Source organism: Macadamia integrifolia, chromosome 13, assembly GCF_013358625.1.
Source record: "Macadamia integrifolia cultivar HAES 741 chromosome 13, SCU_Mint_v3, whole genome shotgun sequence".
In the NCBI taxonomy this organism is placed as follows: domain Eukaryota; kingdom Viridiplantae; phylum Streptophyta; class Magnoliopsida; order Proteales; family Proteaceae; genus Macadamia; species Macadamia integrifolia.
In genome coordinates this window covers 9,266,745-9,281,203 of record NC_056569.1, presented here as the reverse complement: position 1 = coordinate 9,281,203, position 14,459 = coordinate 9,266,745, and the positions used below count along the sequence as shown (strand labels likewise).

Here is a 14,459-nt window from a genome sequence, read left to right as displayed (position 1 = left end):
GTTCGTTCAAAGAATCCATGGTATGATGAAAAGCCACCATTAAAAATTCTATATCTACTATCATGGACGAGTCTCTAAATTAAACATCTTGAATTTCAGGGTGAATCCAAAGTTTTTAAAAGAAACTCCACCACATACAAGGAAAAATATTTCTACCTATTGTAGCCTTGTAGGAACTTCTACATGCCTTACCACATACATAAATAATATATTTATTTTGAAATTTGAATAAAGAGGTCATGGTCTAATCATCACATATTAATTTTTATCCTTTTAGGCTATGTTTGGTAGCCAAGAGAAGAAAAGAAAAGAAAGGAAAAATAATCTAAAAAAGAAAAGAGAAGAAAATAAATGAAATGGTAAGAAAATAAAAAGATTATGTACGTTTGGTTACCAAGAGAAGAAAAGAAAAAAATTCAAAAAATTTTGAATTTTAAGAAAGAGATAGACACATAGGAAATCATTGTGTAGTCATTATTTTTTGTCTTATTATTTTTTCATATTTTATCATGTTTTCTTGTGTTTTTGGCAAGAAAATTTTGGGGGAGCAAAAGAAAACTTCACAATTTTCAAGAGGTATTTTGAATTTGAAAAGGGGAATCTTCTCTTGGGTGAAGACATACCAAGTGCAAAGAAAAATTCTTCACCCAAAGAAAAAGGTACAAAATGTGCACCTTTTTCTTTTATTATTTTTTCTTTTATTGGCTACCAAACACAGCCTTAGGTAAAAGGTCAATCACATGTTAAATTTTAGAATCTGAATTTTAAAATATCCGCATAGCCCTATATCTTTTCATGCATATGTTGTCATTCATTCCTCGTCAATATGACAAAATTCAATACAAGATCGAAATTGACATATGAACAGGGATCTCAAGGTTTTACCTTCAAAAAAGAAAAAACTTAAGACCTAAGTTAACTTATAAACATAATGATCCTTCCTTCTAGGGGTGTCAACCGGTCGGTCTGATCCGGTTTCGGTCAGGTTTAATCGGGCTTGAAGACTTTCAAAGGCTACACCGTGTCCACCCATTTAACTAATCGGGCTTAGTTATTGAGGGCATGATACACTTTATATTCGGTCGGTCGGTCTCAGGCTATAATCGGGCTACCTTAATCGAGCTTTAGTTGGGCCTTAACTGGGCTACGGACATGTTTAATGTTAAACGGGCTTTAACCGGTTTTTAAACGGACTCTCTTTAAAATGTGCTCTTATATTCCGGCCCACTCATGCAAGCCCAAAAAAATGACAATAAATCAATAAATGATACCAAATATAACCATTATTTAAAATGTGAACATGTCTTTTACTTTTTAGTTTTTATTCTTTAATTTGGGGGGTAAAATAGGTATTCTACAATTATTAAAGGGTCGGGCTAAGTCGGTGCACAATAGGCCGATCTCGGTCGGACACCCGACGGTCCAAGTAGCAAAACCGAGACCGACCATTTATAAACGGGCCGGGCTCAAGCTCGACAAGTTTAATAAACAGTCTAGGCCGGGCCGATCTATAAACAGTCGGTCCCAGTCGATTTAGTCGGGTCGGGCCACGAATTGACACCCCTACTTCCTTCTAATGTGATAGGTATGAGTTTTAAATTAAAAAACATGTGATAGGTATGCGTTTTAAATTAAGAACCATTTTTAACCAATAGGGTCTCCCTTGGTGGAATTGATTTTTTTTTTTTTTTTTTTTAATTCTACGATATTTGTATGAGAGCAAGATCAACGTTTGGTAAGGATGCATTGGGTAGTCATTCAGTGTCAAAAACGATGTTTCGTGTTAAAAATAGAATTTTCCATTTATGTGTATAAATGCCGTTTAAAAAAAAAATGGCGTTTGGTGAACTTGTTTAAAAAACGATTACCCTAGTTGTTCACTTCTTTTTTATGTTTAAAACAAAATCGAAATGCCAAAACAAGCTTTCAGTGTTCCATCATTTTATTTGTGTTTTTTTCCCTTTTTGTTCTAAGAACACCAAGTTGACACCAAACGCTTTATTCCCTTTTTTGTGTTCCCATAGAATGGAAAAATATCAGAAATGTTTTTTGAATGACTATCAAATGCAGCCTAAGTATTTTCGTAATTGATTCCGAAATAAATTGAGAGCAGAATAGTATCAATTACATACACTGACCAGTAAGCTCGATTGTTTCAAATTCGAATCAATTCAGCCTGACTCGATTATTGAACATGTCTAGTCATAGTTGGATACATTTTTTAATAGGTACTTCCTAGTGCAAGGGTGTTACCCAATTAACGCCCGATCTAAACCGATTGATTAATAACGTGACTTGGCCTAAGATGTTTAAGGTTCATTTACAACTCGTTTAGAGTCCCATTTACTAAGTCTGACATATTTAAAGGTCATTTCAAGCCTTATTATAACCCGTCTACAAAAAATATGTCACTAATTCCATTATTAATAGCCCCAATTAAAGATCGATAGTCGATCCACCATTTATAAATGGAACCATACTTAACATAGGAGGACTGATTACTTAAGCGTGAGGTCCTAAATGGAAAACCAGTTAGGCTGGAGCACTATTAGTTAAAACGGGAATGGCAAAAAAATGGAAACATAAGGTACGGGTTTTAAACAGATAAAAACGATGAACAGTACGGTCAAAAAAACAGGGAACGGCAAACGGACGTAAATGAACGGTACGAGTATTAAACATGTAGTTTTCAAAAAAACGAAACCAAAAAAACGGTAGTATACTCATGCAATTTGAGAGATTATTACTTGTATACATGCATCTAATATTCCAAAAGCTCTAGGAGTCCCAAGATAAAATAGCCCAATGAGCTACAAGAAAATGAGATGTTGCTAGCTTTAGCTTCTCCTTACTCAATGGGTTATAAAAAGATGAGATTTTTTTCCTATAGATAGTATGGAAGTTAAAAACAAAAAACCAAGTACCATATTGTCTTCACTCTTCACTTTTACTAATAGGTTTTTTTTTTAAATTAATTGATTTTTTTAATAAAATTCATATTTTACCCTTAAAAAACGGATACGCGTTTAAAACGGCCATTTAAAACGCGTTTAAAACGGATTCTTTTGCTGTTTTCATTTTTTTTCGGATTATATAACCGCATACGGGAAAACGCGTTTTAAACGAAAAAAAAAGGGGAACGCGTTTTAACTAACAATGGGCCGGTGTCGCTTGACCAATAAATTAAGCGACATCAGCATAGCTAGTCTCTTACTGGACACGTAGATTTTAAGGTCAAACCGACATGGCAATCGATCCGACGGTCAAATAAATCGAGATTTGAAAGAGGTACCTTTACTGCCATCGCTCTCCACATCGCCACATACTCTGCTATCTGATTCTCACTGCATCTCCTTCACGTAACCGACAACTCGAATACTACAGAATCATCGACGGAAAGCGGTCAGAAAATCTTTCGTTTATGATTAAATTTCTCTTTTTATTGCTCAATGATGTTAATCTACCAAGTAATAGTAATAGTAAATGAATTCGAATATGCAGATAGATGCATTGATTGCATAATTTCAGTTTCAGTTTAAAGGGAATCGGAATCTTTGGTGTTTTAGGTTTTCTGACGCTTCAATTGATGAATCAGAGAGGTTCGACGTTCCTTTTGATTGGAAAAAGAGAAGAATAGGTATGGGTTTCTTGTTCTGTATCTCTATATGCACGATTCATTTAAAGATTTGAACGATAGTAGTAGACAGGGAATGAAAAGTTCTGAGATTTATGTAGTCTTTGATTCTTTGTTGCGAGATGTTTGTTATTCAATTTGGTTAATTGTGTGGAAGGGGCAGTTGTAACTTGTAAGTTGTTATTGAGTGTTCATATAATTACTGTGGTCTGTGCTTCGGCAGAAGGGATGGATATAACTGAGGTCTCTATCATACATCATGTAGCCATTGTGTTCTTGGTGCTGTGGATCTTGTCTTCGTTAAGATGGTGTTATCCTATCTTTTACTTCATAAGTTTGATCTATCTCTATCAGGTATTGTTGTTGCCCCTTCATATTTGAATGTTTCAGTTCTACTTTGTTCAAAGGTGATTCTTTAACTAAGCATGGAGCTAAAAAAATTGAACTTTTGATCTTGAATCTAGCACTCCATTGAGATGGGTTATATCATGTTTCCTCATAATATGTTTCTTATGTCTTCTTTTTGCCAATCTCTGAGCTTTTGTTTCTCTTCTAAAAGGTTCATGAGCGTTACTCTCTGAGGTTGCGGAGGAGAATACAATTCGAGGAAAGAAAGCAAGCAAATCAGAGAAGGGTATTTTCATCTTTGTTAGTATGGTTTGGTTGTTTGGTCTCTCTAATTCAGTTTTCTACAATGTTTTTTGGGCCGTCTTTCTCTTGCCAAATGGTGAACGTTACACTTGTGCTTCCAGCTTTCCAGCAGCATATTGCCTGATCATGTTTGTTCTTTCAGGTACTTTCTGATTCAGAGACGGTCCGGTGGTTGAACCATGCAGTAGAGAAAATCTGGCCAATATGCATGGAACAGATTGCATCACAGAAACTCCTTCTTCCTCTCATACCTTGGTTCTTGGAGAAATACAAACCTTGGACTGCTGTATGAATTCACTTTCTGAGTATTTGTAATCCAGAGATCATCCTAAGATGTACTTTCTTGCTGCAGTGATCTGTTTTTTATCCCCTTACTGATAATTTTTAGTCTGAAGAGCACAACCATTGTATCTGGATTTTTTCAATTGTGGCCCTGAATTGTGGTGCTTGTGTGAAATTTGGTTGATGTTTTCATTGTGGTCCATTGAGAAATAATTTTCTTTACTTTCTATTTTATTTGCAGAAGAAAGCAATGGTTCAGCACCTGTACTTGGGAAGGACCCCACCAATGTTCACAGATATTAGGGTTCTTCGCCAAAACTCTAATGATGATCACTTGGTATAATTCACTGTCATATCATTCAAGCAGATCTATGTCATTCTGTGCTTTTATTTATTCTATTTTTTTTTGGAGGGAGGTGGGGGAGGTGGGTGATAATTTTTCCTATTTCTTGCAATAGAAAGTTTACAATTAAGTGAATGCAGGTTCTGGAGTTGGGAATGAATTTTCTCTCTGGGGATGATATGAGTGGGATACTTGCTGTGAAGCTGAGGAAAAGGCTAGGATTTGGCATGTGGGCTAAGTTGCATGTAACGGGCATGCATGTTGAAGGGAAGGTAAAAAAATTGATGATTTTTAACTTTTGAAGTAACTTTGATTGGACGTAAAGCTACCATTTTGAAAGGATTATTGTACTAGTCGTTGATGATTATTTATAGAATAATGTGATGTAAATTACAAAAATCTTTTCATTTGGTGAGAAATGTTTCATTGAAAACCTTCCCTGCGAATAGCTCAATAAACAAACGTCCAACTGATAGAAATCAGCACACCGTGAGGGTCAAAAAGATGAAAAGAAAAAAAAAAAAAAAAATAGTATGGAATCCCTACTTGGGCATCTGATTAGTTTCAAACTTACAGTGGAATGTGAACAGGAGGCTTCTTTACTTTCTTTCCTTCATTTTTGTTGGTGCTTACATCTTTCTCCCCACCCCTTAACCATCCCACGGGACACAGTGAAGGCAGGATTGGATCCCAGGACCTCCAACAACATGCCATGGCCTTTATTATCTGAGACAGCTGCAACTTTCAAAGCTTCTTAACTTAGAAATCCTCCGCGAGTAAAGGACTTACAAAAGACTATAATGCATATTTCCTAGCCATGTGCTGGGATATAGCACAAAATTTTGATGATGGATCTCTGCTAGTGAGAAATTTGAATCAGCCTGTCTTTTCTGTCACTGATTTTTCCAACAGCATGAATGAACGAAATAAGGGGTATTTCGGCTGTGTATTAGTTGTATTGGACACCTGCAACATTCATTCTGGAAAAGTTGAAATGTAATGTGTTCTGATGATATGAATTGATATGTGTGAAGCAATGAATCGGTTTGGGTCTTAGAAGCAAATTTTTTTGACTGTTTTTAATAACGAATTAACTTGTAGAAGGATATGAAGATGCAAATTGAGTTAAATCTCTCTTTCTCACGCTTTTGTTTCTCTAGTATCATGACAAGCTCTTTTTTGTAGGTCTTGGTTGGTGTGAAGTTCCTCCGTGAATGGCCTTTTCTTGGACGTTTGCGGGTGTGCTTTGTTGAGCCACCTTATTTCCAGATGACAGTAAAACCCATTTTCAATCATGGACTTGATGTCACAGAACTTCCAGGGATAGCAGGATGGCTCGTAAGCATTTATGCCATGTTTCATGCACTATATTGTTACAGCTTGTTTCTTTTCATAGGAATTTGACCATTTGCATAATGTTTCTTTTGATCAGGATAAGCTTCTTGCTATTGCTTTTGAACAAACACTTGTTGAGGTTAGTTCTGCATTAGCTGTTGATAAGTTACTACCTCTGTCAACTTTTTCTTTTTCTTTTTCTTTTTCCCTCATTGCTATAGCTGCTTTTGGATGCACTAGTAATTTTCTAAGTTCAAATTTTCATTTTTGATTATTTTTTTCTTACTTTTCACATTTTTAACTTTTCAGCCCAATATGCTGGTTGTTGATATAGAAAAATTTGCTTCAGCACCAACAGGTAACTGTGATCAAAGTAATCAATCAGATTTAGAGCTTAACATCTGGAAGTATGGTGTTATTTTGATGGAAAATGATGAAACTATATTTATGCATCAATAGCAATTGTCTTCCCAAGAATTTCATGACCTGCCTCTAGCCATGTAATTATTCATTTCTCTCCACAACTCTGCTAATTTTGGAACTTTTGCAAGCACCACGGGGTATTTTGTATTTTACCTTCTTATTGGTAAACATCATTTCCTTTTCCTTTCTTTTCTGAACATATTTCAGGATTCTACACCAAACAGATTTATTTTTACTGCGTAAAATTATGCTTGTATGAGTTTAATTCATAAAGCCAAATCTCACTTTCTGAGGCAGATTTGGGAATCCATCTCTTTTGATGTAAAAAGGAAAGATTTCTGGTGTTTCTTTCACTTGTAGCCTCCCATAGGAATAGTCATATCATTTTGTCTTGGGGCCTCTCCACCTGTCTTCTTTGGACCCCCTCTATTGTCTCTTGAGGGATTGTTTTTTGTTTTTCTCTCCCTTTTGGGAGCTGATGTATTCTTTCTTTTTCCCTCTTTGGTAATGAATTCTTATTTCCTATTTGGTAATGAATTTTCTTATTCACCCAAAAAAAAAATCATAATCATAAAGCTGAACCTTTCCAGAATCAGAAGGGATTTGTCCTTTGCAAGTAGTAAAATGTGGATGGCAAGATTTTGTTGGTTTGGTTGAGGAAAAACTGTTGAGTAGCTGAAGGAATGTGGAGAAAGAATGAATGGAAGAATCAAAGCAAATGAAGAGTAGAGTTTTCTCTAGAATACATTTGAGGAAGGAAAAGGAGGTTTCCCCACTTAAAACTTTTTTTTATTTGTCTAGTACCAAACAAAAAAACAAACATGGCTCCAGAAATTTAGTTGGGGGTAATGCTTTTGTTGAGTTGTTATGCGTCAAGAATCAAACTAGAAGAAGGTTGTTACAATAAAAGAATATTGTACAAAGTTATCAACTCTGTTATTTCCTTTATTGATGTCATTGTTGTAATGAGTGATCTAAGCTGGATTGAAATGGAGGTATGCTTTAGAATCAGAATATTTTAAGATGAGACGGTCGAAGAAAATGTACAGATTTCAGTAGAAGTTTTAGGGTAGAAAGGGGAGTAGTCATGATCAGTGGTGAAGAGATGCCCCTAAATATTATTTTTGTTTTCTCTAGTCATTTTGTAAGGAGGGAGAAATTTCATAGAATGTTCATTGAATTGGACTGCAGTCAATGAAAGTGGAAACATGATTCTCATGTGCCATCTGGTTGATGATATAGCATTAAATTCCAGGGGGGAGGATCTCATAAGATGGTGTTAAGACCGGTATGCTTTATGGAGCAATATAAGAAGTTAAGAAACAAAAACACGTGTAGGTGAGTTTAGCTGAGACGAGGATGTTCAGATGAGTGAGTGGCTAGATTATGAATGGTATAGATAGGAAGGATTGCATTCGTGGGAATTATGTGATAGCACTGATACGTGATTTTGTTCAAAGAAATTGTTTATTATTGTTTGGTCAATGTGAAATGAAGACTTAAGAATTGAATATGATGGAATTATGAGGTGCAAGTTGTGGAGGCTGTAAAAGGATAAGGAAATAACCACGAACTTTGGTTGAGACTTGAGGAAAGACACAAGGGGTGATGGTTTGATCATGTGCAGCAACTTTGATAATGAGGAACTAAAAGGTGCTGGTTGAAGAATCTAAAAGGACAAGGGTAGGACAAAGAAGAAGGCATGCGTCAAGCCATTAGATAAATCACAAGGACTGCTGATAAACAATAGTACAGTAGATGGACAGGAATTTCTTAACAGGATTTGCATCGCTGACACAAAGCCATATATGATGAGGATTGTTGGCTTCAGTCCAGTTCTTCAATCTAAAGGATAAAGTTTTGAGGATAAGATGAGCTTTAAATATAACCAAGTCTCTTAAACAAAAGAAAGGATTGCTTAGGGGGTGGGGGGATACCACCGTCAAGGTAGTCTGGGTCGGTCTCCTTATATGCATTCCCACAGACACACCCATGCACACATGCACACTCTGTACTACCACTAGTTTGGCAGTTCAGGAAACCTCCCCGTAATTATGTCACACTTGGATAGACAGCTTCAGTCGTATGGACAAGGCAAAATATCTTTTATATAAAAGTCTTCAAAAATCCTAATGCTATTTTTCTTTCATTTACCAGTCCTTCTTTTGGCTTAGTTTGATTGATTTCTCTAAGCATGATGACCGATATTTTATTCTTTTGTTTAAATATAGTTTTCATCTTTCTTAATTCACTTGCTTTGACCCTTTTTGGGTAGTTATCCATTTAACAACGGAGGGTGACATTTCCGGAAATCACAAGATAAATCTAAACTAACCATTGTTATGATTTTTTTAATCTAAATTTTCTATTTCCACTCAGAGTTGGGAGAGTGCATAGTAATGTCTTGAGTATTGGTACACACATGCATGGACATACACAGATTGATTGAATTAGACTTTGAAATTTGACACATGGCTATTCTAGACCATGTCCTCTCTATCCAGTGGTCGGAATAGACACATCATCTGTATAAATGGCCGAATAAATGCTTTGTGTCGTTTAGAAAAATAACAGACCTTGTGACGCTGATAATTCACCTTTTTTCGTATAATTATTCGGGGAGAAGTGTTTTATATTTATGATTGAACTGCACCATAACCTTGCCAAGTCTCATGGGATTGATTAGAACTTACGACTTTAGGAATTCTCTAGTGTATAATTTCCTAGATCACATCGTATCATGCTCCAACCACGCAATGTTGACTAACCCAGTGAAGGAACTAGAAGAAAATGTGATATAGTTGGGTCCGTTGAAATACCAAACCTACCGAAATTGGGTCCACAATACTCCAAAAAAGAATTGGACATTATTGATTTGTCATCACAACAGCCTAGTTTCCTATGAGATGGTAATTTTACTCCATGAAGCTGACTACTAACTTGGTCTTCCATTTTCTAAGACCCAGTTACTTTCCAAAAGCATATTGGATCCCCAAGCAGTATTTGGTTGTGAAGCTTCACAGAAAATATTGAAGGATAGCGATACAACCCAGATATCTATTGTCTCCTCATGTTTTTATCCCAGCTATTAACTCCATCAATAATATATTTCTTTGTATGAAAAGTCTGTGTGTGTGAGGGTGGGAGTGTGTTCTGCAGTCTTTTGTTGATGTGTAAAAATTTTCAGAAAGGTGGTTCACTGTGGATGAGAAAGATCCCATTGCTTATGCTAGAGTTGAAATTGTGGAAGCAGCAGACATGAAACCATCAGATCCAAATGGTTAGTTACACTAAGCTATGGATGATCAATATCCAATAAGTTATTGCTTTGACCTTATTTAGTACTTTGGGTTTTGACTGAATCTTTTTTGTAGGATTGGCTGATCCTTATGTAAAGGGACAGCTTGGCCCTTACCGATTTCAAACAAAGATTCAGAAGAAAACTTTGACTCCAATATGGCAAGAGGAATTCAAAATCAGCATATGTTCATGGGAGTCGCCAAATATACTAAATCTTGAAGTTCGCGACAAGGACCACTTCATTGATGATACCCTTGGGTTTGCCTCTCAACCCCAACTTTTAACCCCTTCAATAGTAATGGGGAAAAGAATGCTCCCTGGTCTATTGGACACGGGCAGCAAAATGACACCCCCACCCCTTTTTGTAACCCAAAAAACTCACTCCCTGTTGATGTCCATGTGCACCCCCTCATTGGGCCATGTACTGGCACAAGGGCTGCACTACCAGGGAGTGTTCTTTCTCACAATAATAATTTACTGGTTCTTAAGTGAAATGTTATGTGATTCACTTGGCTGAACATCATCACAACCCACCCTGAAAAAAAAAAAAAAAAAATAGAAGTTTAATATTGTCCAATTTTCTTCCCAGAATTAGGGGGGGGGGGGCTTGTAACCACAATTTTGGGTTGGATTCATATTTCCAAATGTACTTGCTATCAACAGAGACTGTTCTGTAAACATCAGCGACCTAAGGGATGGACAAAGGCATGACATGTGGCTGCCTCTTAAGAACATTAAAATGGGGAGATTGCATCTGGCTGTTACTGTGGTTGATATCGATGGGAAGGTACATATTGTCTTTTACATAAAATGGAAATTTTAGTTTGGAGTTTCACCTGAATTCAAGGCAAATTTCTACAGGGAGAAGACCGTATGGGCCTTGAGGAACCATTAAACACAGAAGAAAATGAAAGCTTTGTTGCAGCTGAAACTACTCAGAAAGGTTCTGAATCAAATGGGTCATCTGAACAGACTCCAAAATTTGCAGATAAGTTTGACCCCATCAACATTGAAGGGCAACAACGGACTGGTGTTTGGGTCCATCACCCAGGAAGTGATGTCTCACAAACTTGGGAACCTAGAAAAGGAAAGAGTAGGCACTTTGAGACCCAAATACAAAGAGAGGATAACTATTCCGTAGGTGGTGCCAATTCAGCAGCAGCAGTAGTGTCTAACAAGGATGAGAGTGGCAGCAGTGACGGAAATCTAGCAGGAAGTAGACCAAAACCGCTGATAGCAGTTCAAAGGGGCCTACTGAAACTCGGTTCGGTGTTTCACAGGAGCCCTAGAAAGGAAGAACTTATCAACACGGATGAGGTTGTTCGCTCACCATGTGCCAACCTTCGGGCAGTCAATGAGAAGACGACTGGTGTGAAACTTATTGTCGACGATAATGTTACTGTTCCAGCTACTGTCAAAGACTCAAGAGCAGATAAGGGGAGCTTAAGTCCTGATGAAAGTCCACCTGAAAGCCCAGGGAAGGGCAACATGAAAGGGATGGCGAAGAGCGTTTTCAAGCAAGCTGGAAAGTCTGCTCATGGCCTAAAGCATGCACTGTCGAGGAAATTATCGAAAAAAAAAAAAGGGGACCCAGAATCAGTGTCAGCTGAGACTGATACCCAAGGACCTAAATGGGAATCAAGCCCACTGTTGATGGAGAGGGATACTATTCGAAAATCAGACTCCTCTGATGAGGTATCTACTACCTCTACAAGGGATTACGGTCAGACACCCAGACTTGATGGGACCCCAATTGATTCAACTTTCGTATTGGAACATGGCAGGGAATCTCTGGATTTGAAGGATCAAAACGCCCAGGCGGGCCATTGCGATTCCCCAACAAGCTCTGTTCCTATCGTGAGGGTTTTTCTCAACGATTTAGAAAGGACAAATCTTGATGAAAGAAAATGCTTTGATATGCATGATGGAAGACAAGTTGAAGAATCCTTAAACCTCAAACCCTCTGAAGCTAATTAGGAAGCATAGTAAGTTATAGAATTTGCTTGGTGATCCACAGTACTCTCCAACGATCTTCCATTATAGATAATACTAAACTGCCACTTCAGTTTCAGTATCAGCTTGCCTGATTAAGTGGTTATGACATACATGGGTGGATACTTGGGGATTTGTAGGAATGATCATATATGCATTCTTGTAAGAATTATATGTAAATTAGAATATTTTATTTTATATTTGGGCAGGCTAATTGAGAGCCACTTCTGTAAGAATTTTTGTTTTCTTTTATGATTTTTGAGTAGTGAAATAGTTTTAATATGATTGGAACTTGCAAGTGTTCCAACTTATTTTTCTTGACAGTATATGCTCTCAAACATGAACTGGTTTATGTTCTTTCTCTAATTCCAGATTGTGCAATTGAGTGATTCCCCATACACCCCATTCCAGGAGACAATCCAGTTGTCAATCGCCCAAGAGAAGCTCATTTGTTAATTTATGGTATAGATAAAACACATCGAGAAAGCAAAATTCTTACTTTTACTAATCATAAATAACTTGAGAGAAGCAGAAATCTTTGTTCTTCCCAGAATATATGCTCTCAATGATCTTCCTCCACAGCCCCATCTTCGGGACAAATCCCTGGTATATCATATGCCTCAGAACCAAATCAACATCTTCCAATAAGTTCTCCTTACAGAGGCCCTGAATCACCAACTTGAAAGAAAGAAAACTTGGTAGCAGACCCTCATTAATCATCATTTCAATGAAACGCTTAGCCTCAACAAATTTCTCAGAATCAAGTAAACCATATAAGACAGTTTGATATGATCCAGAATTTGGGTAACAACCCTTAAGCTTCATTTTCTCCAGAAGCTCCATTCCTTCACCCACTCTACCTTGCTTACACAACCCCGAGATTAGTACATTGAATGCAATCGTATCAAGAAAGCAACCCTCTCTCTCCATTCTCTCAAAAAGCTGAAAAGCTTCATCAACTCTTCCATGCTCACAGAGACTATGCATCAATGTCGAGTAGGTCCTCACATTAGGCCTGCAACCCTGTTTGGGAAATTCATCGAGCAGGGCGAAGGCAGAATCCAACTTATCACAGTCGCACAAACCTTTGATCAGAATGTTGAGGCAACAAGCATCAATTGTCACACCCAATCTAGGAGCACCCAAGTAAACTTCATGGATCACATCGAACTGTTTAGCTGAAACAAGCATATTAAGAACGAAATTGAAGGTCCTGACCTCAGGCCAGCAATTGAACTCTGGCATACTGAACAGAGTCTGAATAGCTTTATCGATATAACCAGCCATGTTTCCATAAATTTTGATCACCCCATAGAAGAAATCATCGGAAAGCCTACAATCCCTTTCACTTTTAATCCTCTTAATTACGTCTTCAATGGCATCAAATTTCTTGGCTTGGGCGAGCTTCTCAATCACAAGACTGTAAAGTGCTTCATTGGGCTTGTAATCCTTACGTTTGGACATCCTCTCCAATGCATTAAGAACCAATTCAGAACCTCTAAGGGGTTTGAAAATTTTTAAGACTTCATTGGGTGCTAACCAGTCTTTATGATTCAAGCGATCCAATACTTTCATCTTATCAATAGACGCAGAAGATGCATAATAAGCAGAGAAATTACAGCTTGATAATCTGATAATACCCAAATCCACCTGAAAAGCTAAAGAGAAGATTGATTTGGGTATCTTATGACGACTGCGAGAAACCAATCGATGAGCCATTTCCAGATTCAGTGATGATGGAAGGTACCCAAGGCAAAAAAATAAAAAATTAAAATAAAATAAAAAAATAAAAAATCCTTCTCAAGCACCGGAATAGAGCAGCAAGAGAGAAACCAGAGATGATTTCAAGAAGAAACATCAATAATGGCAGCTCTATCTCTCATCTTTCTCTTCTCCTCTGTGATTTCTATTTCGTCCTTTCAGTTCAGGATGTTCTTGAAAGCTTTGCAGCTTTAGAGTCTAGGCCCATTCTTTTCCACCCAGCCAGGGTTTAATCGTTCAGGCTGTTTCTCGATTCGAATCGGTTAAAATCGGTTCAGAACGTGTTTGAAATCGGAGTGGATTGGTAGGCCGATCCCCCATCAGATAAACCCAGCACCCAACCGTAGTTCCTAATTCAACTTGTGGGAAGAACTTCTGTTTGCGGATGCTGCCTTTATTTAATCAGGAAGCCTTCAAACGGTCCCACTGGGAAAGGGTGTGAGAAATGAGGGGACTCGCCGTGTTTGTGTGAATCGGGCAAAAACACCGAGTTTCTTATAGCCCGATTATTTATTATTTATTATTTTATTTTTTTTATTTTTTTTATTTTTTACAATAGACAAGTTTTCATATTCTTGAATAGGTTTCAATAATCAAAACCTAGACTTTCCAACAATGATCGGAATAAGACTTGTAGACCTTGTGTATAAGCCATTTGATTTTTTTTTGGAAGTGGAGGATATGAACCATTTGATTAACATCTCTTATTAAAAAAGAAAAAAACCTCTCTCTTACTTT

The 14,459-nt window shown here is 37.2% G+C and overlaps 2 protein-coding genes across 3 annotated transcripts; one reads left to right on the top strand and one right to left on the bottom strand.

Annotated features, from left to right (window-relative positions):
• The first annotated feature begins 3,227 nt into the window (after positions 1–3,227).
• On the top strand, positions 3,228–12,283 carry LOC122059632 (C2 domain-containing protein At1g53590-like). Of its 2 annotated transcripts, none has more exons than XM_042622547.1 (14): positions 3,228–3,402; positions 3,567–3,637; positions 3,858–3,988; positions 4,194–4,268; positions 4,428–4,571; positions 4,809–4,904; positions 5,051–5,182; positions 6,096–6,248; positions 6,343–6,384; positions 6,555–6,603; positions 9,856–9,948; positions 10,043–10,226; positions 10,632–10,755; positions 10,830–12,283. In XM_042622547.1, exons 3-14 carry the CDS (start codon positions 3,863–3,865, stop codon positions 11,943–11,945), a joined length of 2,334 nt encoding a protein of 777 aa, XP_042478481.1. In that variant the 5' UTR covers positions 3,228–3,402; positions 3,567–3,637; positions 3,858–3,862; the 3' UTR covers positions 11,946–12,283. The 2 variants fall into 2 exon arrangements, with proteins under 2 accessions (XP_042478481.1, XP_042478482.1); XM_042622548.1 differs by having other exon boundaries at positions 3,502–3,637.
• Positions 12,284–12,446: 163 nt separating this feature from the next.
• LOC122059633 (pentatricopeptide repeat-containing protein At3g14580, mitochondrial) lies at positions 12,447–14,045 on the bottom strand. Its single transcript, XM_042622549.1, has one exon. The coding sequence runs from the start codon at positions 13,677–13,679 to the stop codon at positions 12,465–12,467; it is 1,215 nt and encodes a 404-aa protein (XP_042478483.1). The 5' UTR covers positions 13,680–14,045; the 3' UTR covers positions 12,447–12,464.
• Positions 14,046–14,459: the final 414 nt, after the last annotated feature.